We start from the raw sequence: 26,803 nt of genomic DNA on the forward strand, positions 1-26,803 counted from the left end.
TTAGGAATTTAGAATAATTCCATACATAATGAAATGAATAACCCAGCAAATCCTGACCAGTTTGACCAGTTCAACCAGTTGCCTGAAGGGACGATCATCCAGGGCATTTTCATATCCGACAACGCCATGCTAAAGTACACCCTTGGTCAACTTATCATGTCATGTCCATCAAACGTAGACCCTTAGAGCGCGAAATCATCAAACCACAACTGATAATACATTACGAAAAAAAAATCAGAAGCTATAAACGCAAGAATAAAAAGAAAAGGAGAGACATGAAAACTTGACAGATTACATGTATGGCATCCACAGAGCCTCGCACTGTGCCAAACTCTGGGGGTTAACTGCCTTGGAAATAAGGTCGATAGCGGATTGGTTGGCAGGAAGGTTGCCCTCAGGAGGACTGGCCAAACTGATAGCTCGGTTGACAATGAAATCAATATTGCTCTGCACTAGGTCTTTCATTTGCGGTAGAACGCGTTGTTGAGCGGCGGCCCAGATTAGTAGTTCATCGCGGACGAAAATGCTCAGTTGCTGTTCTAACTCAAGCCGCGGTTCTGTGAGACATCTGGCAATCGCCATGATTGCGCACGCAAAGATTCCTTCCGTGGCCAATGGACCCATTAAGGTCTGGATGTTGGGCGTGAGTCTAAATGGAACGTGTTCGGGGTTGTAAAAAAGAGCTTTCGCGTTGTTCATGGCCGGGATTAGCTCCGAACTCCAGATATCGCCGGTACGTCTAGAGATATGAATCTTGCTTGGGTAGCGGTTCCCCATGTGCATGACATACGTCATGAAAGCGATTGCAGCATACTGATAGGAGAACTGTCGGCGGAAGAGCCAGAAATCTGCGTACTGGGGGTATGTTTGTCGAATAAAGTCTAGAAGAACCGTGTTGGGGACCCATTTCTGCTGAATGGCGGAGAAAATTTCTGTTCGTAGGATGACGGAGTGATCCGGAGCACGCTGTTGAAAGTTAGTAAAGTTGGTAACTTCTCGGATTCCATGCAAAGGTCGGCTCACATTTATCTTATTTTCTGCAAGTGCACGCATTTTCTCCATTGTATAGAGCATTGGCTCATCTTTGTTCATCCCGGTCTGGCGACAATGGTCCTCATAGATCCCTTGCAGGGAGATGTACGAAGAATCATCCTGGACAAGACGGATATGAGGCGCAAGCGGAACCATTAATGGAAGATGGAAATAGATATTCCGGCGACGGCTCTCCTTTCGTTTTCGAAGCACGCAGTTGAAGATTCGGAACAGTTGTAGCATTCTTTCTTCACGTCTGCAATGGCGAGCAGCTGGGTGCTGAACTGCAAACGCGTGAAGGCTGCCGTCGTGGCCGCGTATTTTTAGTCTTCGGTGGCATACTCCGATTCCCCGTACCAGATCCACATTCGGCAAGAAGCGATCGATTCTCACAAAATCCTGATTTTTATCCTTGTGTTCCAAATATTGGCCAGGAACTTCGACTTCATCGAACTTTTGAAATTTGAACTCGCTCAGATGCGGTGAGTACGCTTCGAGGAACTGGAATTGAGGGCGACGGTCGAGCTTTTCCTCAAATTTGTCGCGCCATCTTCGAAGCTTATGGATATACTCATACATAGTCGGCTTCTTAATAACGAAATCTGCCTCGAATGATTTTCGAATATGAGCAGGGAGAATAGTTTCCGCAAATCGTGTAATATTGGCTTCAGTAGAATGTGGAAGCTTGAAGTCCTGCGCATACGAAGAGGGCATGCGACCAACGTAGGCAAGGCCATCATTAAGCAACGCCACGATGAGACGATAAGCATCCTCGTCTGGCGGGCATTTGAAGTTTTTGTGGATTTGATCAACCATTGTCTCCATCGACAATGCCAGCAAGGGGAAAGCCGTCTTAAGTCCCGCCATGATGTCTTCCGCATATTCCCAGGGTTGCTTCTCTTTTTGAGCAACATCAGGTGTGCTGCTCATCTGGGGAGCGCTTGGATTTGCTTGTGGCGGCCTAGGAGATCCAACGCCAGCTGAAGGATTTGTAGCCGTGTCCGACATCTGAGAACCGGGTTTGTTTTCAGTCTTAATTTGCGGCGACCTCTGCTGCTGTTTCAGCCGGTTGATTTTCTCCTGCTTCTGATCCTGACTCTTCTTGATTCCTAGTAGGTCTTCACGACAAGTTCGAAGTAGGAAAAATAGGGATTGAGGGTACAACTTAGCGATCTTCCCTAACACCGCTTTACATAGCCGGGCTTCGCGATGAGAAAGGCTGGTGAGTAGCTGTGGGATAAACGTAATCCAGTACCACACAGGAGTATCACCCTTGAAATTTTCAAACGCAGTCGCAATTTTCCCCTCGTCGTTATCCTGACTTAGCAGCCACAAAATGCGGCTGAGGAGCTTCCTCGATTTATGGCTTTTATAGAGTCCCGCAGCTTCCAGGTAACAACTCATCGCATTGCTTCCCAGCTCCATATCCGAAGGGTCGGCTTTGAAGCGCTGATCGCTATATTGGCCCCATTCAGCCCACGCCTTAGGAAGTCGCAAATCGTAATATAGAGCAACGCCGAATGCATCGTTCGCCTCGTTTACATGACTCAGTTTAGCCAGAAACATGCCTTTCAATGTAAAGAATTCCGCCTTTTGCTGAGCCCCGAAATAGTTAAGGTTCGTATTGTTAATGACATCCAGACCGCTATTAAGTTCCTTAGGGTTCTGGTAATGACACTTAGCTTGCTCCCTCAATTTCAGAAAGGCCTCCTGAATCTCAATATTTGGGAGGGTGTAAATCCGGCTGAGTTGGTTAATACACACTTCAGGCATCTGATGTTTTCGGGCGACGTGAGCAAAGCGATTAATGATCCAGGCGGTCTCATGATAGCCCCTATAGGCGTAGGAGTTGCTCGCAACATTGTTGGTCTGGGGTGGAAGGAGGCTAAGGTATGTTTGATTGATTAGCTGGAAGATATGTTGTCGCCAGGTGACAAGATCCTGCCAAGCATTGATATCATCCCAGACATTCGGGAGTCGATCGCGCCAAGTTCCGAGCAGAAGCTTAAGTTCGGCGGATTTCGTATCCAGGTTCCTCTCGTTCGTCTGATTAAGGCTCGAACAGATGACACTCGCATCATGCAGCTCCACAAGCTGTTGGAATATCTGCAGGATAGGAATATGGGCGTTTGTGATACGTTTGGGAAGTTGGTGCCATTTGCGAATAGATAATTGAATCGCCTCGTCGCATGTATTGTGGAATTCTTGAGGATTTTCCTGCTTTGCGTGAAATTTCAGGAGCGACATAAACGCCTGGAAAAAGGTGCGACGTGGTGTTGGCGCATCGGATACACCCTTTATCAGGGTTTCAATTTGTTCGCGGTTCGCGTCACCTTGCCAGCTGTCAAGGCTTCTCCAAATGGATTCGAGCAGCAGGTCATTGAAATTCTCATGCTTTGCAAAGTCTCCCAGTATCTCCCACTGCTGTAGTTTCTGGGCGCATATCACCCAGTGATCCTCCCAGAGATAATACTCCCCCTGTGAGAATGGCACTGCACCAGTTCGCGCCTTAATTTGGGCAGATTCATAGAGCTGCTGTGCCTTGTCCCACATTCCCTGTTGTTCATAAGAAAGTGCGGAGTTCGTCTCAACAAATTTGCACCGTCTCCTCCAGGTACCGTAAAACATATCGTCCTCCTGAAGCCCCGAATAAATTTCAACAAGAGCATCAAGATTGCTTTCACGGGCAGTGGGGGTGTCGATTATTGGGCTGATTGCTGACTGCTCAAGAGCAACAGCAGCTGTATACCATGCATCATATGTCCTGCTGAGGAATTTGAGCACATGCGGAGGGATTTTGAAGCGTGGTTTGGCCCTTATGACACCTTCCAGCAAAGCCTGAACAACATTTGGACGATCATCAAGCTGTCGCTGATGATATTCCTTCGTAAGAAGTGTCACAATCCCTTTCTCGAGATCGATTCGCTCCTCCCGTGATAATGCAGACCAACAGATCGTAAACAAAGTGACCCAAACTTTGTAGGCAACCTTTGGATTGGCGTGCTGTAACTGGGACAATGGCTCAAGGATGTCACGAGCTTTGACATCGGCAATATCCAAATAGAAAGTTCGATGTTCGGAGATTAAGGACTCCAAATTGTTATCCACTACAACGTTGGCTTTCGATGGGTCTTTCTCGCAGTGGCCGAATAAAAAGGAAGCGGGAGGTAAGGTAAAATCTTCCGGATGTAATTTCGCCGGAGTAGTCATGTCAATCGAGCCCATAACCAGTTGTGAAGCCTGAGTCAGCCAAAACGAATCAGCAAGAGTATCCCAGTTTTGCGATGTAAGAACGTAACTGAGCCGTCGGCTAGCGGACCGGGTCAAGCTTCGATCGAAAATAGTCATGAAGCGAGAACGCATCTCAACATCTTGTGCCCTGGTGCCAATGAGGAACGCGTGTTCCAATCGAACCGTAAGTTCTGTTCGGGTGATCTTAGGATCTTCATAAATGCGAATCACCAGCTCTAGGAACTTTTTCGACATGGTTTGATCTGGCCTTGCTTCAAATAGCAACATTTTATGTAGCACTGCAGTCTTCTCTTTCAAGGTTGGCCAGGATTCGGTAGAATGGAAGATCCAGGACTCAACCATCCCCAACACTTTGGAGCATAACCGGATATTATGTGACCTTTCGACGAGTTGAGCTAAGACACTGAGGAACGGCCGTCTTTGTTCGCCTAAATGTGACATACGGACGGCAATCAAGTCGATAGTTTTAAGAATCAAACCGACACCAAGTTCAAACTCTTGCTGGTCAGGAGCCGTTTGTTCCTGACTTCCATTCCTAGCAGCAGCTGAGCCATGATTGCTTGCATAAACAGCAACATGGTCTTTTGCGAGTTTCTGAGAAAGGACCTTCATAACATGTGGAATGTGCTGATCCATCTCTGCAGGTCGGCTCTTGGAGAGTGTCCAAAGGATGTTGATGGCTGAGATATAATTATTTGCCGAGAGGGATTCTGTTGCAATGGTGGACAAATAGGTGGCAAACTCGGTCGGAGCATCATCAACATCCATGGCTTCGTCGTCGGCTGGTTGCTCTTGGGGTAAAGAGTCCAAAACTCGCTTGACTGGTGGAGGAAGTTTAGGCGAAATATCCATTTCATCCTCAATCCCGTGTAAACAATCCTGAATTTCCGGGTTATCCATACGTAACGACTTCTCGAACAGAATCTGTACCGCTGACACACGACTAGCAACCCACTCGTCTGGTTTAGCCGCGAGTAGAACCCTTAGGACTTGGAGTGCATTGACCATTCCTGTTATATGTTTCTCGTCTGGCTTCTCCGCCACCTTCTCCCCGGAAAGAATCGGCTCGGTCACCTTCTGGTAGAGATCTATGTCAAGATCAGTCCAGAATTCGGTTGAAAGTAGGTCCCGCAACAGCTGCACAGCCCGCTTAATCATGTCTCCATACAGAACAAACGGTTGTAGCTTTACCGAATTTCGTTCACGCAACTTTGACGCGGGGACAGGAAAACGCTCCGGGAGCCCGCAAATGAAAGTTACGAGATATTTGATAAGAGCCGTTCTCAAATCGAGAGGAATCATATAATCAGGTCGTTCTCGCATGGCCAGCGGTCCAGGAGGTCCGGGTGGGGACGCCCGAGTCTCTTCCAATTTTCGTTTTCTTGGATTAGGAGAACCAGACACCTGATCTGTAACACGTCGTTTTTCCCAAGTCCATATCAACCCGATCAAGTTGAGGGCAAGCTTTTTGCTTTCATTGGAGGGATTCGGCGGGCCAGCGATCTTGACCAAAGATGGAACAATGAGGGGGACAAAGTATTCGCGGGACTCGTAAAATAAGTCTGGCTGGCGGACAAGAAATTGGAGAATGCTCATAACTTGCTGGAGATTCGCAGTCTCTTCAGCAAGGATACGGCGCGGCCACCTTGCCCAGAGTGGATACCTTGCATCTCCAGCGGAACTGATTCGTTTTGGAAGAACTGGTGCCAGGATTTCTAGTGCTTGTGTCACGAGTGCCTTCCCTTCATTTTGGTGGGCTCTCAGTAACGCAACGTATATCTGGACGACGATTTTCGAAGGCGTTTCGTAGTGAGCAATGAAGTAGCTGATTAGAACGTAAGCACCGTATTTGTTGATAATATCTTCCAAACGAATATAACTCCAGGCAAATTTGATGATATCCTTGCGGGATTCTTGAACCGTAGTATGATGGTACTTGATAAGAAGAGCTGACAGTTGGAGCAATGCCATCCGTGAATGGTCAACACCTGCTTGGCCGGACTCATCACTGATGTCCCCTAACTGTGGCTTCCAGAGACGGTTATGAATCAACTCTGTCATGTTCTTATCCATTAACTTAGGGCCGGTGTTAGTGCTTCCCCATGTCCTTTGGACATCCATTGCGAGAATAGGATTGACCAAGTTGCGGAACGCATATGTTTTCAGCTTTTGCGATGAGTTTCTCTGGCCGTACAAATCCAGACACCGCATTATTATTGATTTCCGATAATCAATCGAATCGCTCGAGATGATATGTTCATAGAGGAACTTAGGCATAGCAAGAGTAGATTTTAGTTCTCCCGCAGAGAGCTTGTCGATGAGGTCAAAAAGGAAATCAAGGTCGTAAAGGTTCTGTGAGAGATAAACTGTGAAAATCTCCAACAGTTGATCATCCGCTTGCTCGACTCTTAAGCGTTCATTCACTGGTAACTTGTCACCTCTAAGCTTACTCTCAAGGTCTCTGCCAGCATTCAAAAGATGTCTTTTTAAGTCAGGGGTGGTGTTCAGCCATCCTCTAGTTGATTCGTGGCTGCATATGGAATGAACCGCATAGATACCATTAATAGCAGCGGTGTTTCGAGCAGGAGACTCAGTATGCCCAAAGGCAATCGTCATGAACGTATTCGCATCCGCCACCACAACAGATCTCAGGGGTAAGCTTTCTGGCTCAGCCAGTATCTGGCCGAAGAACCGGCCGAATCGCTCATCATGGAAGCGAACCTGAAAAAATGCCCAACTCTCTTTAGGGTATCTATTCAAGTACTTAATCAGCGGCTTTCTGAAAGGGCTATTCGCAGTCCTCCGGAGCTTGTCTTCCAGCCAAAGGACCCTGGTCACCAAATTCTCCATGAAGGATGTAGCCGCAGGTGGAAGCAGATGGAAGATATTGAATATAGCAGCCACAATCTTCATTGGGTGACTTTGCTCAATTAAGCCAAACGATACTTTTTCGAGCACCGCATCATCTGCGATGACCTTCATGTGTTCCATTAACCGTGCGCCAATTTCAATTTTGAAGTAATTGGTGAGAAGAGTAAGCAGCCGTGCTAAACCATCCAGTCCGGCCACGCTCAGTCGCTTCGGATCTTGAAGGTTCATCAATATGGGACGCAATCCATTCTGCAGTAAATCCTTCCCCAACTTATTTGTTTGGGTTAGCACATCCCGCAAGCCAGAGTTAGCAGCCTCGATAATTTCCGGAGATTTTGAGTAAAGAGACTTAAAGAACACTGCAATTATACGAGCACGACTAGAATTCTGTGGCCCACTAGCGAAGTCGGGGAAACTCATGGCCATAGATAGCAAATGGAGGCAGGATACACGGAGGTTGACTATTTGCTCTGCGGTCTTGATCTCATGAGGCTTCGAAGCAAGCGACTCGTCGTCAACATCGGCCAGTGCCAGAGATTCCATTAAGAGTCGGTTGAGCTGGTCATTGAACGTCACAATATCTCGATGTAGGCCAAGACAAAACGTGATCGCTTCAATGAACCCTATCTGGGTAGGGAACGGAAGAGCTCGCAATGGCTTATTGAATATCGGTAGAAGAAGGCGATCCTTTACTGGATACAATAACTCGTGAACTTCAGCACTCACTGTACGACCAATAGTTTTGAAAGCGTTCCGTGCGGCCTCACGGACGTGCTTATTCATGTGAGATAACTCGTGAACAAGGAATCCACAGAGGCCAAAAAGTCTGCTTTTATCATTTTTCAATTCGTCCTTCGTTAAACCTTTCGTGCATCTGTGAAGGACCAAATCTAGCGCCTCCTGGGCTCGAGTCCGAGTGCTCGCCGGAAAATCTGATGGAGTATCCTTGATAACATACATCAAAGCACGAACAAATTCAGCTTGCCGCTCAACTAGCCATTGATCACCGAGGTCGAGATCGGTGACGAAGAGATGAATTCCAAGACTTCCACCTGCTTTCATAAACCACTCTTCGTCGTGACAAGCATGGCAGAATGATCGAGCGAGGTGCGGAAAAAAAGGAAGTTTGCCAATCTTTGCAGGCGATCCAAAAATGATTACGGCGGTATCACGCACTGTGAACATAGCTTGTTTAGCAGCGTCACGAACCGCGGGATTGTCAGATGAGTAGCATTCAACCACAGAATCGGCGAGTACTCTCGTATCCAAATATAAAGGTCCCTCTCCCATGCTCACGTTAAACGGTCGGCGCGAATGTCGTGCTTGTGTTAGAGCACGCCCAACTTCAATAATCGTGAAATGGCGACAGACATCGGCAAGAAACTGTGATGCACTTTGTTTCAACTCTGGAATAGTTGTGGCGTACATGCATGCCTTGAGAAGCTTCTTTAAAGTTTCCTCTTGGACTAACTTCTTAGGAATCGAATATTGACGTTCAGGTTTCTCCAGTATGTCAATCCCGGCAGCAAACTTGGCGTCGATAATATCATTGGCTTGAAGTCGCAGATAGGCGGCAAAGTCCTCTGGCAGGTTCTCAAATCCAATGTATAGCTTGAGTTGGGAACTAAGCATTCGGTACGCTTGCTGCTTGTAGAAACTATCAGATGCTTTCGCAGCAGGACTTCTGGGTACCTTGAGCAACTTTCCCAGAGCGAGATCAATGCCGATATCTAAAGGAAACGCCCTATCCTTGGTTGACCCGATAAGCTTAATGTCCATGCTGGGTGTGTCGTCGGCGTACTGTTGGAAGGTAAGGTCCGGAGGGTGGTTTAGAAACTTCCGGTTCCTCCCGCCCAGCTTTCCCAGGATTCTCATGGTAGTATGTGCATGGAAATGGCTGTATGGATTTGGCCGAAGGTGATCCCAGAGTGCAGTCATAAGTTCATCCATGATCGGAGCCATTATGGGATCGAGGTAGTCTGCTGTAAGATTATCGACGCAAAGCTCTAAGGTTCTAAGACCTTGTCCAACAAGATCCGAACCTGCACGAAGGGCAACAACTAGCGGTCGCATAAGATGACTGAGGTGCGGAAGCAAGTGGCTGAGACGAGCTGGGACTGTCAACGTAAGCTCCACATATAAGTCTCGTTCCTGAATCTTCCTAGCACCGAGTAGCAAGTTGTTGAATGTTTCGAGTAGCATTTCAAGAAGAGGTAAAAGTTCCTTGTAGAGCAGCTCAAACCGTCCACCACCGATGCTGCGAAACAGCGATCGAAGGAGAAGGAAATAATTCATTGGCTCTTCAGCAGTGACAGAAAGCTCTATGCACTTGGTCACAATCTTGGTGACATGGGGATGCAAGACCTGCTCGTTTTGTGCAGAGAATAGGGTAACGGCCATGAAAGATAATTTGAACATTCGTAGGAGGATTCTCGACTTTTTCATATCGGCAGAACCGACTTCATGGATGCGGCTCATCAAGTACTGCAATGCCATCCCTGCAAAAGCTGGAGAGGTAGCCTCACTAGCAAGGAAAAACTGCGGCAGATGAAGAAGTGCGCTGTGCTCGAACATCAAATCGTGCAAATAGGGTATTTCGCTATGGAAAACCTCGTGGAAGGTAGCAGGGTCAACACAATGGAAAACCGTCCCGAAGCTTTCTAGAAGTTCTTTCTCCTCCTTGCTCATTTGCTGCATGTATTGGCTTGTAATAAATTCCAGTGGTGATGAATACTGCAATTCGGGTTCTGGTTCGTCAACTCCATAATATCTGAATACAGCGGCCCCTTCATGAAACAGCTTCTTGATAACCCGAACCTCTTCAGCGTTGTATCCATAAGATATCTCCGTCCAGTTAACGAGGACGTTAGACGGGTCAACTTTTACGTTGTCTGGGTTGCAAGTCCTAAGTTGATAAAATAGATTTTTGAGCCCATTCACCAGGGTCCTGAAAAGAAACTTGTTATCAGATACCGGGTCCGCATTCCTATCTCGAGGATTGGATGTTTTGATGGGTGTAGCAGTGAAGATGTCGATTTCATCCCAGTCCGGCGGATGTTGATCTCCTAGATAATTTTCTATTCCGTCTGGATTTTCCTTCGCTTGCTTCGATGCTTTAATCGCGTTCTTAAACTCACGGTTCATAGCAGCGAACTTGTCACCAATGGCGTCGAGGATTGCTATTAAAAAGTATCGGGCCTCTCGCTTATCTTCTAATTTCGCTATCCTTTCCGCCATGTTCAACAAGAGTTTTGCACTCATTGCCTGGAAACTAGTACCGGGGATATCATCATGCAGATTCTTCGTGTAAACTGCAAGGGTTCGACGAATTTGATCACGGTTGAGCGATTCCCTGACGTGATGAATTAGATCTGCGAGCATACTGTATGCCAGAGGTCGCTGAGCTTCATAAACCGTAAGGCCGTCACCGATCAAAGTTCTCTCATCAAGGAGCTCGTCCAATTTCATTAAGAAGATCTTGCGATAATTAAAATTAATGATGTGCCGAATAGCAACGAGCAACTCCTTTCGAGCACTTGATTTCTCTCTGGGACAATCTTGAAGCAGTCTTACTACCACGCCCGGCAGAGATGGGAGGAAGTCTTGCAAATGACTGGAGTATTGCCGAAGTAAATAAGCTAAAAAGCTCATTGTTTTGACCTGGGCGGTAATAAATTCTCCGAAAGCCGCTCGGTTTTTAATCTCTTTGCAAATGCCAGTGAATATTCTTCCTTGCGCGGCAGCTTCGACATGTGCTTTCTCCTGTGGCTTCGCTTGGAGCAGCAAAATGCCTTTTATGAGAGGAACAAACACCTTAACATGCTGAGGAGCCAAGGCACGGTGTACTTGGAATATAGAGACCACGATGATCGGACATTCGGAAAGAACTTTAAAGGATTGCATGCCTCTCAATAGCTGCTGGTTTCCTTGTTGATCAGGAGCAAGGTCCGAAACAGATGTAGCGGGTGAGCTGGGTCGGGGCGATTGGAAATTCTGAGGACCACCGGGCGTTGAGGGAAGCATGCCTGGCGTTGAACCCTGAACAGGAGTATCAAAGGTATCCTTCACGACCTGCGACATGCCTTCAAACATATCCCGTATAAGTTCAAGGAATGGTTGCACTCTGCTCTGCGTTGCGCCAACCTGCCGTCGCTCAAGGTCCATAATTGTTTTCATGCACAGAACCGCGTTTTCCTCATTTTCAACTCTAACGAGCTCCATCAAGAGGTCGACCATATCTCCCGCATAGGGCTGGACATCCGGAAGGTCCAACGGCAGCCGATGTATGATTTCCAGAATACAATTCCGGAGTTTCTAAGAAGTGGGAAAGCATTAGAGCCTGAAACTCCCCAACCCGGATTCTCAACAATCGGCTTACCTGTTCCCACGACATACTGACAAACACGGGCTCGCCCTTCAATATCTTCTTGAAAACCGGCCATAGCTTTGTGAGGAAGATGGCATAGCTTGGCGGGGAACATAGTTGCTCTAACGAGTCGCGCAGTTCGACTGCTACATTGGTTTTGAATTTGGATTCTAGAGGCCGGACGGAGCAGGAGTCAGCATCTCGGCGCGGTAGATTCAAGCAAGGGCAAAAAAAAAAAAAAAAAAAAAAAAAAAAAGAAAGGGAAAGAAAAAGGAAGTTCACCACCGAGCTCACATACCTATAGCAGGGTCCGCAAGCTTCGCGGCATAAATGTCGATATTACGCTCCATTTCTGCGGTTCGGCGAAGAAACAATCCTATCGCATGCCCGCCGTTTTGGATCAACCAATTTTATTGCCGGGCCCTTAGGCCGGCTTGTTGGGAGGAGGCCAGGGACGATCTTAAGCTGGCCGTCACTTCGCATCAAAGTGATGGTATCGGTCTGAGGTCGGCGGATAGAGGGCAAGAGATAAGTTTGACGCGTGATGGAGGGAAAGAAAGGGCTTGGTAAGGTACGTGATATTTGTCAATGCATGGAAAAGTCTTAAATTTAGCTGGTGGGCGGAGAGTCCTCTCTAGTGTTGAATGCCGCCCTCTCGAACGCGGCGGAGGAGAACCTTTTGGGGGAGAGAGGCCTTTGGAGGAGCTGGGGAATCGCTGAGACCCTGTAAAATTCCCTAGTCCTAAATAGGAATGGCGTACTTCCACTAGGGTCGGAATGGGGAAATTATTCGCCGAATGCCGCTAAAACTCAACCGCGCGTTTAACTAAGGAGGTCATGCGTCCAGATCCAAAGTCTGGACGAAATCAAAATCACTCCGGAGTAGGACGGATGATGGTGGCCGTGATCCTTTACCTGAAAGCCGCTGAGAAATTGCAACATCAATCCATTTGCAGAAGGTATCTGTAAATAAAATCAAATGGGTCCTAAAACTGACCCAAACCAAGGAACAATGGCAACGCCGTCCACACCAATTTTTCCCTAACCTGACGCAATCTAGAACGGTCCAAGCAGTCCTATTTCCATAGTCATGGTGGGCAGAAGAAAATAAAATTAAGGAATCAAAAAGAAGTCCCATGTACACAAGAAACTAGGGATTATTAAACTGAACGGCACGCAAAAGCAAGAAGGGAAAAAAAAAAAGAAGGAAAAAATAAATGAAAGGCAGGTAGCCGGTGCATGGGGAAATGGGGAAATGGGGAAATGGGATAAAACAAATCACAAGGGTCGTTGCAGCTTGCTCATGCCAAATGTCATCATTGTACAGGTCAGCAAAGGTTTTCAGTGTCATCAAAGAACAGTGGTATCAAATCGTTCGCATGACGTTGCTGGTGGAATTACTACGGGTAACTGCTGAGACCGACGAAGTCCCGCTGCCGCTCCCAACAGACCTTCGTCGTTCGCCACGTCTTCTGTGTCCAGTGCTGGTTCCAACCCGTCGACCCCGAGAATCATCGAACGATCCACGCCGGCGCCTCTGAATCAAACGTATATAAACGTTAGAATCATAGCGGCTAAAAACATCAATAAAGCGCTCTTTCAAACGATAATAGAGGTATTCAAGCGGAGATTGGGAAGAGAGATACGGCTGGGAATGTATCAACCAACGTGTGAGCCACTAACCGAATGCTGTCCCTCTCGCTCTGGCAACCGGTGCTGGTTGGAGTCCTTAGTCGTTGCTGCCTCATCTTGCAATTTCAAAGCATTAAGTCGCTGCCGATTATCCTGAGCGATCAGTTCCGGGTCTTCGGGATGACTAGGAAGTTTTGCGAATGGCTTATTCGAACGCAAAGTAGCGTGGTCTTTGTTCTTTTGAGCCTTCGCTAACTCTTCCAGCTTTTCCCATTTCGCTTTTCTACTCTGCTCACGGGCTGGTGCGCTCTCTTGAAGTTCACGGTATTCGTGGGAGCAGTCATCGAAAAGCTGCGGATTAATTTCCATGAACATTTTCATCGCAGTGTAGACCATACTATGAATAGTCCTATGACTTGTGAGTGTGTTACGAAGCAAAGGAACAGAGTTGGGGATCAAACCTGTTCCAGTGGCCTTGCGAATTTTCATAAAGTGACGGGAACATGATCGGAAGTATCGTTTCCACGTTATCGCCAACGAGGTTACAGAAGTATTCGTTATTCCAGAAGTAGAGGGCTCGTTCAGCAACCTGGAAAGTCAGCAAGAGAAAACAGAGCATGGAGGCTATGTCCATACCTGGAAGTGGGGACTAGAAACCGATTTCGCCAACTGATGGAAAAGAGGCTCCTGAACCTTGGCAAATTCTCTCGGATCCATCACCTCAAATATGTCCTCGACTTCATTAAGGAACATAACTTCCTTGGTACTGTTGGTCTTTGGCCAGAAACGGAGAAGTCCCAAAACAACCTATTCGGATAGTTAGAACGGAAAACAAAATCTCGAGAAGGATAGTCACCTCTTCGGTCAAAGTCGAGTCTTTCTCAAGGAATTGAACGATGCAATAGGCTAACTGAGGATGGTACATGCTCAAACTCTTGACTTTATGAAGCGGGATTAAAGCCCGTGTAAGAAAAGTTTTGTGCTCCGGTTTGAGTGGAAGAGCAAATCCATTAATAATGGATCCCAGAATTTCCAAAAGCTCTGCGATGCCATTAAAACGCTCGGTCTCATACATAAACTGAAAGAACACGTTCCCGATAGACTTGCGAATGTATGAGCGAAGATTCAAAAACTTTCCATAAATACGGTGTAAGGTGGTTTTAAGGAAATCGCGTTCCCGAGGATCTTCCGAGTCGAATAATTCAAGGAGCTAGAGCCATGTTAGAATCATCTCCAAGTTTCCTTAGACAGCATATCACGCGGGTTAATACCCACCTGTAAAACAAAATGCTGGTCAATATAAGCTTTAGCAACATTCGTGTTAAAATCTTGGCTCTCAATAAATCTTAGGAAAAATTCGTAGACAACTTGAATATGCGGCCAGGCGACTTCTAGAACTGGTTCATCTTCTTCGGGATCGAAAGTATCCCCCTGGGGATTCACTGGGGGAGGAATTGGTCGAAATAGGTTCTTGGCAAACATTTCTACGACTTTTGGGTACATAGGATCGGTGATAACAGAGCGGTTGTTTGCAACATAATCGAGCAGCTCATGCAGAGCAAGTCGTTTGATTTCTTTTGATTTCATGTCACCGGTGGGATCATTGAAGTCAAATATAATGTTGCATTGCTCGATCTTTTGCATGAAGAGGTCTTGACGACGGTTCGGTGGCACTTCATGAAATCCAGGCAACTTTTCTAGGTCCCTCTGACGCTGGTCTGAAATATCAAAGCGGGAAGAATGTTGTCGTTTTGGAGTTCGAATCCCCTCAGGGACGTCCCTGGGAGTCGTGTGCAGTCGATCGAAGGCATGCGATTTCTGGCCAATCTTTGGGGGTTGAAGGTCCCCGGGCATTGTTTCCGCAGCTCCAGGAGGTGGGATATGCTGTGACGACGGATCCATTGTCAGCTTCGAAAAAGCCTCTAAAGCTCCTCTGGTGGAGATATTTCGAAAGCAGTCAAGATGCAGATTTTGAAACAAGAGAATGGGCTGACAGACAAAAAATGATGAACAGAGAAAATATCGAGAAAAGAGAAGAGTTAAGACGGATAGACACATGCTATCAGTGATCAACTAGAGATTAAAGAAACATAAGACGAGAGAGAGAGCGTGTGTATAGGACATAAAGATAGCAGAGGAAGAGGCAAGGATTAAACTTAGCGGAGGTGCAAATATTCACTTGAGACGGATAGGCAGGTGAGAATTGCCATAGAAAGTGAAGCAAAAGTGAAGCGATGAAAGCTCACTTTAGGCCGATAAATCAAAGATATTGCGAAGTGGATAATCAACCATCACATGAGGCTAGCGGGCGGATCTATGGAGGAATCCAGGAGGAGAAAACATATCAAACAAAGGGGTGTAAAAGAGGAAACGGAGGAAAGCTGAAGGACGGGATTGACTTGATATAGCCCATTGCTAGAGAAGATGAGGTAGGTGCCATGTCAAGGGAATTAACAGGCGGAGCGATAAGACAATTTCCACCCAATTATATCCTTAGTTCACACAAATGGACACCCTGTTGACAACGGACGGTGAAAGACAAAGAGAAGGAGACTGTAAAGGTGGAGTATGGCTGGAATTCCGCCTTGAAAACACTTTGGGGAATGGTTGAGGAATGTATCTCAGGGCCAAAGGAGAAGACTGGACATGGGCATTATCTAAGGTCTGAAGCGCGAACAGTGAAAGAGTGGAAGGGCGGTGTTTTCAACGGCACAGCTTGGACATACCGGAGCGCTGGGGCTGATGATCACGCTTGGGGCAATTTGTTGGACTTGTCGAGAAGGAGTCCCTGGTCCATTTGCTGACATTTGGCCGGGGTGCATTCCGGCGTGGGGCTGCTGAGGAGGGTAATGCTGGGGAGCGGGCACGGGATTCGGCACAACGTGTGCGTTATGGTGAATGGTCATCTGGGGGTGTCCTGCATTGTCGGTGGGCGCGGTAGCCTTTCCCTTTGTCTCATTTAACGCGGTGGTGGATGAGTTCGGGGTCCCATGGCCCGAGTTTGTGGGTGATGGGCCTTGGCCGGAAGGCGTGGACGCGGGAGCTGTGGCAGGTGTGGAAGAGGATGAGGAGTCTTTCTTCTTCGAGGACTTGTTCGAGTCCTTCGCGCGCGAAAGCTGCTCATGCTATTACTGTTATTCAAGTCCATCCCTAATGCTCCGGAAACAATGCCTGGTGGATAGGGCCCGTGAGCCGGGGTCCGGGGAATCGGCATACCACTCTCTGCCTGAAGCCCTTCATTTTGACTAGCAGTCCTGTGTCCACATGTAAGGTATGTAACAGACGATGTACCTATCCGCCACAATATCTCTGATGCCCGGAGAGAAGGAAGGGGGGACGGCGAGTCGGCTTCACGGGCGCACAGAGCACTGACGGGGTACTCTGTTTACGAGGGTGAACCTGTTCCAACGACGCCGAGACTCTGGTTATAACAACGAATCCCAAAAAAAAAAAAATTCATAGAAGCAGTCGAGACAACCACGTAAACATAGGCTCAAGCGGAATTGTTCGAATAGCAGAGAGGTGGAGCGTGAAAGGAAGTAGACGGTGTTTGTGGAATCGAGGTGTGAAGTCACCGGCCACTCGGGCAGCAGAACGACAACCACATATGTAGAGACGAACGGTAAACAGTCGACGGCAAGGCTCGAGCGGAACAACAAAACATACCTCGACTAGACTGTGAGAATGGCAATTGAGACGTGTAACTTTCGCCGGGTGTTTTCCTTTTCAAACGAGCTACTTCACACTAGAGTGGTGCGCTGGGAGACGGAGACAGGAGGCGGGGAGGCTCCAACCCAGCCAAAAGCGGTGGAGGAGGACGTGGAGCAGCAATATTAAAATAAATTACCACTGTCGATGCGAGGATCCGTGTCACCGAGCACAGGAATGCAAAGAACAGTTATCAGCAGAGCACCACAAATATTGAATCTCAAGTTGTCGAAGGCAGAAGTGCAGAGCTTGGAATTCGCAGCTCGCGGGTTCCATAATATCCGTCTGACGGCTGATGCACACCAGAAGGGGGAGCTTTGGTTAGACGGAGGTCGAACTCACTAATATAACTTTAGGTTAGTTAGTTAGTGTTTGATGTTTCATTATCTAATCAGGTTCGTTGGTTTGTTAACCAGTTAGTTAACTCGTTAACAGCGCGCCAGGTAAAGTTAAGTTACCTTCCTGGCTTCTCTGTATTTCCTGGAAACTACGGAGTACTCTTATCCCGACACTCAACCCAAGCGGCACAGATGCGCTGGATGCAGGGTGGCGATCTCGAAGTTCAGCACCTGTGAATATAACCTATGGTGTATATGGAGTACCAGTCAATTAGTCAATTATTAACTAGTTATTGGGAACTTCTGTCCATGAATACCATACACCAGCAAAATAAAACAAAATAACTACCACATATAAATCTGGTTCCCGCCCGCTCTTGAGACCCCCTGGACAAGCTGTTCAACATTCTTCTTATTTCGTTACTTTGAAGTGACCTATTCCATTCTTCTCAGTATTCCTAAACTGCAGGAATCATGGCCACCTGGAAAGGTTCAACCACGTCGCCGTGGTACACTATACCCGCTCGAGAAATCGTCAGTGTGGAACATCCATGCGTGGTGAAAAACGTTGATCAGGCCATTGGAACTCTTCAACGCGGCCCTGGGATAGCAGAGGTAACCTCATGGCCTCACAGATTTGGCAGGAACGTGTACTTATCTCTTGGATCTTCCAGATCCTGGACCCAACACGACCCCATGCTGCTGCGACCTTATCCCTGAATCCAGACGATGGCATGAGCAGACCGCTATTTTCAACATCTAAACCCGCCAATAATATGCTGCTCAGGGTCTCAGTTCCAAAAAGGACTGGGCGCAAACGGAAACGTGGATCTCAGGATCCATATGTTGACGATGCTCGTTCTACCTCGACCATTTCGTCGTCGGATTCAGGGAGCTTAGATGCTAAGCAATTACTACGTCGTCTGAGGGATAACGCCGGCCGTTATGATGTTGAGGTCGTTGGACGAATTGACAGGATGCATGTTTTCAGGGGTAGAGTGCTCTGGTCGGCAGATATGGGCGTGGATGCTGATGAAGACCCAGGTGTCCCGGATTTCGTATATTCTACCACAGCAAGCCCGTTTATGACCAAATTTCGTGAGAATATCATGCCATTTGAATGTTAGTAGGCCCATTCCTCGTCCTCTCCCGCGATGCCCCGCTGATGCTGGTCCCAGATGAGAAACTGAAGGAATTCGACCTTGACATGAGCAAAGGCGCTACATCAACCTTTGATATAGTTCCGCCACCATCCTTCAGCCTGGTTGAGATGCCGTTCAAGTATACGTATGCAACCATAACAAGACACTTGGCTTATGATCATCGAGCTGACACATGCACACAGTTACCGCCAAAACCCTTCTGTAAAACAAGCATTAAATCCCTCTGGGGAAACAATGACTATTAATACCCAACAAATAACCAAAGTTTTTACTCATCTTGTGCCATGCGATGTACCCTCTGTTCCTACAGAACCGAACGACAAACTGCCGCCTATCGACACATTGGACGCGGCGCTGAAGAAGACAATTGGTATCCTCCAAAAGCTCTTCGACGACAGGCCAGCCTGGACTCGTCGCGGTCTACGCAACCATCTCACCACCAACGACCAAAAGTACACCCTCCGCACGGCCGTTCCCTACGTAGGGTATATATTTCGCTCCGGGCCATGGCGGGATGCCATCCTCAAATTCGGCTATGACCCCCGTACTACGCCAGACTCACGAATCTACCAAACACTAATGTTTCGCATCCCTCCCAGCACAGAAGAAACCGAAATTGACCCATCCCTCACAAGCAACATGGCATCGACCAGCACAACCACCCCACTCTCTGGCCGACGCTACACAACTCCTCGCCCTTCCCAGGTCCTAGGCGATGCAAACGTCGGAAATACATCGCACGTATTCACCGGTCACCCGCCGCTTGCGCGCGACGGCAAAACGTGGATGATATGCGACATCCACGATGCCACCGTCACCCAGCGACTGTCGCCTCTCAATCCCGACGCTCCACCCCCTCGGCCGGTCTGCGACATCTATTCCGCAGGTTGGTACGGGAACGTGCTGTTAGCCACGGCGCGCGCCATCATGCGTGCCAAGATCCAGCATATGCTCGAACATAAGGCCGCTTATCCGGACGACACCGAGTTCCTGGCCTTGTTCAATTTTCCTACGCATGTAGAGACCGAAGATGACATCTCGAGGGTGGCCGTCGATTCGAGTGAGGTGGGAGGTAAGTGTGTACAGTTGGCGAGTGAAATTCGTGGGACGCTAAGAAGTGCTCCCGGGCGAAGAAATGCGAATCGTGGTGAAGGGACCAGGGATACAGAGGTAGGTAAAAGCGGCCGGAAGAGGGTGAGATGGGAGGACGAGGAAGAGGAGGAAGAAGGTGAAGAGGGAGAGGAAGCAGAAGAAGTCAGGCAGCTCGAGGAGGAAGAAGAGCGAGAAGACGAGGGCGAGGAGGACGATGAATCCGAGGCAATAGGAGAATAATGAGATTGGATGATGCTTTCAAACCCAAGGTCTATGCCTAAGTTTACGAATCATTTGATTCATATAGCTATCACAATCATATTATATGTTATTCAGCTGCATAAAAGACAACAACACGGGAATGCTGTACACCTACATGTAAAAAATGAACGAAAGGAAACCTGCAAATACCAAGTACCATTTAAACGAGTAAACGGCAGAATTCAAAATGGAGGCAGAATCTCACTAAGCACCAACTGTCGAACACCATGATAGACAACGCAGATCATTCGCAAAATATCCCTTCACATGAGTAGCGGAAATTGAAAAGCAAGCCATAAAGTCAGACCGTTCAAAAGACATAAGCCATCAGCATCGTATTCCCATGTTGCTCATTACTCTCCATCACTAGGGACTGGGGCGTTGCGGTTCATCAACAAATCTGTTCATGCTTGACATACGATAACCATAAACCATACAGCAAGTTAGAGAGCCAAAGAGAGAAAGCAGTGAAACAGGTTAAGTAGTAACAGAACACGCTAGGCAGAAGTTTGGGGGCTTAGGTAGCAGGGACATGGAACTGGGTCAATCGGACTGTTCGGGTGAAAAAGCTTAGCACGTATAAGAGTGTTTGATATCGCGTAGTTATTGAGCTAAAGGAAAGCACTAGGGATATTCAAGGTCATATCAACCCGGGAATCATCAGCCACCGTAGGTACACAATGCAGGATATATCCGCAAGGGAACTTGATGTGTAAACATGTGGAGAGATTTAAGAAGCGCTGGAAACTTCGGTGGTGCCAGAGTCATTAAGTTGACTATTATTTTTAGCGGCGCTTTCTGTAGCGTTAGCTATCTCAGCCTTTGCGGCTGATGGAGTCGATTCCTTAACGCAGTGTTCCGCCTCATCATCAGAAGTAGCAGCAGCGGTGTTCTTTTTAAAGGAGGAGATGACCGCCTGTTTTAGTAGAAGCTGTTCCGAAGTTTGGCTTATTTTGTGGGCCACAGGAATCTCAGGAACAGAGGATGATGGGTGCCTTGACGAAGTCTCGGATTCATCATCCTCACCGACTTCCACCACTATAACTGCAGAAGAATCCTCGCCCTCTGGGATGAATTCTTTAGGGTTTAACTCGCCAAGGGGAGAGCGAGGCCTGTCTGTCATTTCCACTATCTCAGATGTAGGGGCGACCCGAGATTGGGTTCCAGCAGAGGAAGTTTCGGGACTGAAGTCAGGCGGCGGAATGTTTTCCTTTCCCAGACCATATTTTTCTGCTTTATGCTCGTCGTCACTGATATCAAGTACGCAAGTTGAATGCTCCATCAAATTCGCCATTTCATCTTGCTCGCTATCCACATAGATCTCAAAATCCCAGGCCTTCCGGCGGCTCTCACCACCATTGGGCGTAATTTTTCCATCTGGGTTAAAGGATGACAGGCTGAATGTCCTACTGAGAGCGTTTGAAATAGAGAAAGGAGCACGGGAGGCCTGGCGCTGTAGACGTGATGGCGGCTCAACTCGACGCAAGCCAGAACTTCGACGAGCAAACGCTTTTGGCACTCTCGACCTCGCAGAGCAACCAGCAGCAGCTCTGAGAGGCGTTGGTCGAGGAGTTGACGTAGTCAGAGCACGAGGTAAGATTTGCGTGCTAACGAGTGACTTGTCTGGAATATCCAGATCGACAGAGGTCGTCAGAGTGTGAAATCTGCTTTTTGGCGTCAGCGTGTCACTGCCTACTTGATCTTTTGATTTCTTGGTCGGAGATTCCCCAGACAACGGGTCGAGGTTCTCGGAATCAGAAAGATTGGCAGCATCGAAACAGCGTTTCAGGGAAGACGCATGCGTTCCTAAAGTTGGGTGTCTGCGTGAGCATTCCCGACGATCTAGATCGATTTGTCAACATACCATTCTGGCGGTTTTTGGTGCTCTCGACGGCTCGAAGGCGGCTTTCGCCCAAAACAGCGAATGGTTGCCTTGGGACCGGAGACATAGTTTGGATTCTTGCCGTCATGCCTGACGATGGGGTTCTAAACAAGATAGACGACAGGGACGTTAGCTTGACAGTTGACTGGTCCCCAACCCCCCGCTTTGCAGGCGGGAGATCTGAGGGATGGCTGAGCGAAGGCAAATGCTCTGTTCAGTCGACTACAGACGGTAACCCTTGGCAACGAGAGACTGATGAATAGAACGCGCATTACCTTGAGCAGTGAACTGATCTGACACAGGAAACACGCAGTGAGAGCAAGCAATTGCAATTCTCCCCAGGCACAGAATCTGTGAATCCAACGCAATCGCGGAGGAAAGGGAGCTGAAGATATTGCAAACCTGAAAAGCTGAGGGGTTGCCGGTTCCTACGCGTCACGGACGAGAAACCCCCAAGACGCGTCGACGGTTAACCGTTTGGTCTGGGCCAAGCCACAATTGCAGAGCGCAAACGTCAATCCGAGTCAACTAGCACCAGAGACGGAACAAAGAACGAACAGACGATGGACGACGGGAACGAAAAACTCGCACGCTGCAGGAAGAAGAGAGCGGAATCGCTGGGGAGTTGCAGGCCGGAAGGGCAGATTCGGGGGTGAGCGGGCGACGAGCAGGCACGACGCGCGAGTTTTGGGGGAAAGGGAGGTGGACTCGCGCTGAACGCAGGGAGCCGGACCGCCGACCTCCCAGGCTCGATGTTCCATAACCAACCCTCGCGATGGAGTCGTCAACTTAATCTAAAATTGAAGATAGGACCAATCACCGGCAAGAGGACAGGGTTGGCCAGATTCAGATTGACGTGCAAGAGCCACTAGTTCTTCTCCTGTGCTCGACACGTCCAGTTTCAGCCAGCGAACGACGAATCATGTTACAGAGGACGCCGTACTCCGTCCAGCTAAAAAGGACATGACAGCTGGGCTGCTGAGAATTGAATGCACATCCCGGTCACTCGTCTCGCCCGGCCTCAGCAATAGTTCTCTCAAGTCTCCTCCGTACATACACTTCTATGCGCGCGCATCGATCGCTGGCGAATTGCTGACGGAAAGGTTTGTACCCAGGTCGGGAGTTCAAACCCGCTCCGCCGCCGTTTCGCATCCTCCTCGCTAGTTAATCGGTCGTTTCATCGATTCTTCGAGACCTGCGTAGGACAGTGGTGCTTCACTACGGAGTCGTGTAATGCCGAGTGTTCCCGTTAGGCGCTGTCGAGGGGTATCTTTCCTCCATACGGCCAAGGCTCCCTTCATGTCGTCCACCCCTGGATCCCCTGCTGGCGACCTTGGGCAATGTAGGTAAATAAATGCCCCTTTGATGAGACGGTAAGAGGCTTGCACGGTCAATGTTTATGGAAATATTGAGCTGAGGACGGCTATCCAAGCACTCCACTGGCCATAGCACACTTCTTTACTCCCGTAGCTTTAACTTACCAAGCAACACATGCTTGTTTGTTCTCCATTCCTAGTATAGAGCATTCTGTATATCTTTCATGATCTGGCATGTTTATTTACATCGGTGGTTGAAAATAGTATCAGATCTCTCCCTTCCATGGAATGCTATCCATGGCTCCTTGCCGCTGAACACACTGGGCCGAAGCCCGGACCGCCGTTTGAATTGCCTCTTCAATTCCTTTGTGATACCGTTCTCTCCGCTCATCATCTGTAAGGCATTCGTTGGCCTTCCCAAGCAACCGTCTCTGCTCTCTCCATCGAGCCACTTGCACCGAATAGCCGCCCACGAAGGTGTCTCCCGCACCCGTGGTGTCCACAACCTTTTCCACTTTTGCGGCAGGAATATGATTAATGCAGCGAATCCACGTTTTGACGTCGTCTTGGGCCTTGCTGCCCACATCAGCTGCACTATACCATACTCCCTCCGAGCCCAGTGTAACTATGACATACCGTACACCTAAGCTATGGAAATGTTTTGCGATCTGGCCCCTGCGTTCTTCTGGCTCAGAGATATCCCTCAGCTCCTTCGGCGCCATAATATCACATTCCGTTTCGTTCATGATCAAATGGTCAATTGCCGCATATACGTCTGTAGGTAGGCCGCCCTCTGGAGCCGGAGCGGGGTTAAACACAACCTCGACCTCTCCATCCACGCCCTTGATACCTTCTTTGCGTAGTTGCTCCTTTTGACGCCCGGCCCGCCTCAGAACTTCAACCACCGTCGTCAGTGGGATCTCTGCCTGCACCACCACCACATCTGGTCGAGGAGGCGACAGTACTGAGTCCAAAAGCTCTGCTGTAGGCTGCATCCCCGCGTAATTGGCACCTGGAGAGAGCAAAATCCTATTCTCGCCACCAGCCGAACTGTCAACAACAATCACGGCGATGCCTGTATGCACACCATCCACTTCCCTAATCCGCGCAATATCCACACCAGACTGTTCTAGAGTTGGTTTCAAGAGAGTAGAGAAATACGAATCCTGGCGGCCCACGGCACCGATCATTTCAACATAAATCTCCTCATCCTGGGTATCACTGGTCGACGATCTAGGCTGTGAGCGGGAAAGGCGGCCACAGGCCACGGCCTGGTTTGCGCCCTTGCCACCTGCGCTGGTGTTGAAGGATGTCGCTGTGAGAGTTTCTCCTGGCCCGGGGAAGCGCGGGGTCACTGTGACCATGTCGGCATTCAAGGAGCCGATGACTCGAATCCGGGCTGGCATTATTTGGGATATATAAGAATCTACCTCTTGAAAAAGAAAAGGAAAAAAAAAAATCAGCCAGCGGGCGTAACGGGCCAAATCAACTGAACCTTGGTGGATAAGGCCGTGGATTGAAGAGTGCTTTGCCAGCAAACCACAGCGACCCGTGTCCAGCTGAGTAGTCCACCGGTGTGCATAAACCAGCACAATCCCAAAAGGTCGAAGAATCACAAGTCAACTTTCACCCTAAAGTGCAGGACTATTTCTTTTGCTCCCGATTTAAAAAGTTTTCAAAAAGCCGAACGTCGATGCTTCTGAAGCCTTTCACTCCGGGCCCTGATCGGCGGGGTGACATCAGCGTGCCCCACCTAGAACGGCGCCACCAGAGGGTGCATCCAGCGCCCAATTGCCGGAGAGCCCGTCCAGGGGCTACAGTAGTTATGGGCCATGGGCGGCAAGGAGCCTATTTGCGCTAGACTGCTCCGAGCCTCCAACGCAGTGTAGAATAATGGCAGCACTCGCACAGGGTGTTCAAGGCTGTCGAAGCATCGCAAAAGTATGTATGTAGGCAAAACATTGAAATCTTTGGGATTCCAAGGAGACCCTGGTAGTATGCAACAGAAGCCTCCTGAGTACTCCGCACTTCATATATTATTTGTCACTGCAATTCGGTATAAAAGTGGCTGCCAGACATCGATTCTGACTCTTTATTAGATGCAACACAATCCGAAATTCTAAAGCTCTTAAAATCTTAGGAAAATGAAGTAGTCCTTTCAAAACCCCAAGAAGCAGTTCCACCGAACACATGTCATAGCTTCGCCTGCCTCTCTTTGCCTTGGACAAACTTGATTCCCTCCCGAATGGCAAGGTCGGCGACCTTCACAGCACCGTTGTATTCATAGGATAGCGCATCCTCCAGTGACTGCGCTCGATAGGCAGAATAGTAACAAGAATCTCGATCTGCATTCAAACATTCCTGAGGAAACGAGGCCAGTAGCCTCGCAAGCTTCATTGACTCCCCGAAAGCCTGGCCCTTCGGTACAACCCGGTTCGCTAAACCCATGTGAAGGGCCTCATGAGCTCCTACCGGCCTTCCCGTCAATATTATATCCAATGCCCGACCTAACCCGACGACAGACTGCAGACGGACCGTTCCTCCATCGAGTAGCGGAATGCCAAAGCGTCTGGAGAATATTCCGAATACCACATCCTCTTCCACAACCCGTATGTCCGCGAGAAGACACAACTCCAACCCCCCCGCAACGCAGCATCCTGAAATGGCACAAATCACTGGTTTGTTTATCCGCATTCTGCTTGGGCCGAGTGGACCGGCGTTGCGACCGCAAACGGGTTCGAACTTGGAACGCGTAATGTTACTCAGGTGTTCATTACCTCCGCGATCGATGTCTCTAGACCGGCCCGGGGGTGTATCCCACCTGGTCAGTTCGCTGAGGTCAAAGCCGGCCGAAAATGTTCTCCCCGTACCATAGAACACGCATACTTTCTGCCGGTTGTCATTCTCGAAAGCGACAAACGCCTCATACAACTTCTTTGCCGTGAGCTGATCTATGGCGTTTCTTCGCTGTGGTCTGTTGATCCCAATCCTCGTAACGCCATCTTCTGACTTGTCGACTTGAACGACTGCCGTCTGTGTACCCTCCTGTACTGCGGTTGGCATGTTTCAATATCAAGATATATCACCGTTAGAATCAAACAGGATTGAAGTAGGACCTCCGTTATCGATAATGTCCCCATCAGACACAATGAACGGGTACGGAGTATCCATAATAATTGCCAGACGGATTCGAGTTCATGCGACAGGGTGTAACATAGCAGTTCCCGATATTGTGGTGTCAACGGAACGTCCTCTAAATCTAGCGTTCTGGTCACAGAGCTACGCTTGTGTAACAGTCGGGTTTAATTCCCAATTTGATTCGCGCAAAATACTTCGTTGGTGAAACTGTCCGACGATTTGAAGCGAAAATTGTTCGTAGGATGAAACACCAATATCTCAAAACATATCGTGGAAGTGCGTGGCAAGATCAGAAACAAAGAAATAACAAGAATAAAGAGTCGAAGGAGCTCCGCAGGAATCCTTGAGGTTGAGTTAGTTCGTCCAGCGCAGAAGCGCAATGGTTAGTATCACTTTCTCATGGTAGTCGAGTCGCCTGCATGTGAAGCCATGACAACAAGAAGTCAAAGCGATCGATGCCCGAAGTGTAAAAATTTACCACGAATAAATAGCATAACTCCACTGTCTGACGTAGCAAAGCCCCTGTCCCTGATATATCATCGCTAAGTCTTTATTCCAGCTCATTGTGGCGTTGAAAATCTCCGTAAACTGAGCATTGGCCACCAGGAGCTCTTTGACAGAGATGCTGATTCGCCGAGTTTGACCGCTGGGCTCGGGTCTGGCTTGACGGAAGTCAAGCTCATGTGTCATAAAATGTTCTTAATGCGTCTGCTGACAGCCCCCGACGCCGCACCAGCTCGTGCAGAGGTATA

General features: G+C 48.5%; 6 protein-coding genes across 8 annotated transcripts; 1 reads left to right on the plus strand and 5 right to left on the minus strand.

Moving 5' to 3' along the window:
• Positions 1-39: 39 nt before the first annotated feature.
• Positions 40-12,179, minus strand: D8B26_006290 (uncharacterized protein). Its single transcript, XM_066125136.1, has 4 exons — positions 11,820-12,179; positions 11,534-11,691; positions 1,024-11,469; positions 40-966 (listed from the first exon to the last, which is right to left on the minus strand). Exons 1-4 carry the CDS (start codon positions 11,869-11,871, stop codon positions 292-294), a joined length of 11,331 nt encoding a protein of 3,776 aa, XP_065981217.1. The 5' UTR covers positions 11,872-12,179; the 3' UTR covers positions 40-291.
• A 271-nt stretch (positions 12,180-12,450) lies between these two features.
• Positions 12,451-16,569, minus strand: PPP2R5D_1 (Serine/threonine-protein phosphatase 2A 56 kDa regulatory subunit delta isoform). Of its 3 annotated transcripts, none has more exons than XM_066125137.1 (8): positions 16,370-16,569; positions 15,880-16,278; positions 14,429-15,037; positions 14,010-14,363; positions 13,790-13,960; positions 13,615-13,742; positions 13,205-13,562; positions 12,451-13,058 (listed from the first exon to the last, which is right to left on the minus strand). In XM_066125137.1, exons 1-8 carry the CDS (start codon positions 16,391-16,393, stop codon positions 12,888-12,890), a joined length of 2,214 nt encoding a protein of 737 aa, XP_065981218.1. In that variant the 5' UTR covers positions 16,394-16,569; the 3' UTR covers positions 12,451-12,887. The 3 variants fall into 3 exon arrangements, with proteins under 3 accessions (XP_065981218.1, XP_003069764.2, XP_065981219.1); XM_003069718.2 differs by having other exon boundaries at positions 12,451-13,095; XM_066125138.1 differs by lacking the exon at positions 12,451-13,058 and having other exon boundaries at positions 13,121-13,562.
• A 1,098-nt stretch (positions 16,570-17,667) lies between these two features.
• On the plus strand, positions 17,668-19,694 carry TFC1 (tau 95 subunit of transcription factor TFIIIC; the record flags this gene model as incomplete). Its single annotated transcript, XM_066125139.1, has 4 exons — positions 17,668-17,814; positions 17,874-18,321; positions 18,378-18,486; positions 18,545-19,694. The coding sequence occupies exons 1-4, from the start codon at positions 17,674-17,676 to the stop codon at positions 19,692-19,694; spliced, it is 1,848 nt and encodes a 615-aa protein (XP_065981220.1). The 5' UTR covers positions 17,668-17,673.
• D8B26_006293 (uncharacterized protein) lies at positions 19,366-22,330 on the minus strand. Its single transcript, XM_003069716.2, has 3 exons — positions 21,873-22,330; positions 21,580-21,701; positions 19,366-21,521 (listed from the first exon to the last, which is right to left on the minus strand). The coding sequence occupies exons 2-3, from the start codon at positions 21,683-21,685 to the stop codon at positions 20,446-20,448; spliced, it is 1,182 nt and encodes a 393-aa protein (XP_003069762.2). The 5' UTR covers positions 21,686-21,701; positions 21,873-22,330; the 3' UTR covers positions 19,366-20,445.
• An 849-nt stretch (positions 22,331-23,179) lies between these two features.
• D8B26_006294 (uncharacterized protein) lies at positions 23,180-24,319 on the minus strand (the record flags this gene model as incomplete). Its single annotated transcript, XM_003069715.2, has 1 exon — positions 23,180-24,319. The coding sequence occupies one exon, from the start codon at positions 24,317-24,319 to the stop codon at positions 23,180-23,182; it is 1,140 nt and encodes a 379-aa protein (XP_003069761.2).
• Positions 24,320-25,106: 787 nt separating this feature from the next.
• Positions 25,107-25,976, minus strand: D8B26_006295 (uncharacterized protein; the record flags this gene model as incomplete). The annotated part of the gene is made up of 1 exon (XM_003069714.2): positions 25,107-25,976. The coding sequence occupies one exon, from the start codon at positions 25,974-25,976 to the stop codon at positions 25,107-25,109; it is 870 nt and encodes a 289-aa protein (XP_003069760.2).
• Between the last annotated feature and the right edge of the window lie 827 nt (positions 25,977-26,803).

The sequence above is a fragment of the Coccidioides posadasii genome, chromosome 3, assembly GCF_018416015.2.
Source record: "Coccidioides posadasii str. Silveira chromosome 3, complete sequence".
In the NCBI taxonomy this organism is placed as follows: Eukaryota; Fungi; Ascomycota; class Eurotiomycetes; order Onygenales; family Onygenaceae; genus Coccidioides; species Coccidioides posadasii.

Bases quoted from the DNA above. Each gene is read 5' to 3' on its own strand.
- D8B26_006290 (XM_066125136.1), bottom strand. From the start codon at position 11,871: ATGGAGCGTAATATCGACATTTATGCCGCGAAGCTTGCGGACCCTGCT. The intron at 11,692-11,819 runs GTATGTGAGCTC...TCCGGCCTCTAG, and splicing joins GCTTGCGGACCCTGCTATAG to AATCCAAATTCAAAACCAAT. The intron at 967-1,023 runs GTGAGCCGACCT...AACTTTCAACAG, and splicing joins TTGCAGAAAATAAGATAAAT to CGTGCTCCGGATCACTCCGT.
- PPP2R5D_1 (XM_066125137.1), bottom strand. From the start codon at position 16,393: ATGAAGGGCTTCAGGCAGAGAGTG. The intron at 15,038-15,879 runs GTATGTCCAAGC...CCGTCGTCACAG, and splicing joins TCATCAGCCCCAGCGCTCCG to CATATCCCACCTCCTGGAGC. The intron at 13,743-13,789 runs GTATGGACATAG...CTGACTTTCCAG, and splicing joins TTTCTAGTCCCCACTTCCAG to GTTGCTGAACGAGCCCTCTA.
- D8B26_006293 (XM_003069716.2), bottom strand. From the start codon at position 21,685: ATGACGGCAAGAATCCAAACTATGTCTCCGGTCCCAAGGCAACCATTC. The intron at 21,522-21,579 runs GTATGTTGACAA...ACCCAACTTTAG, and splicing joins CACCAAAAACCGCCAGAATG to GAACGCATGCGTCTTCCCTG.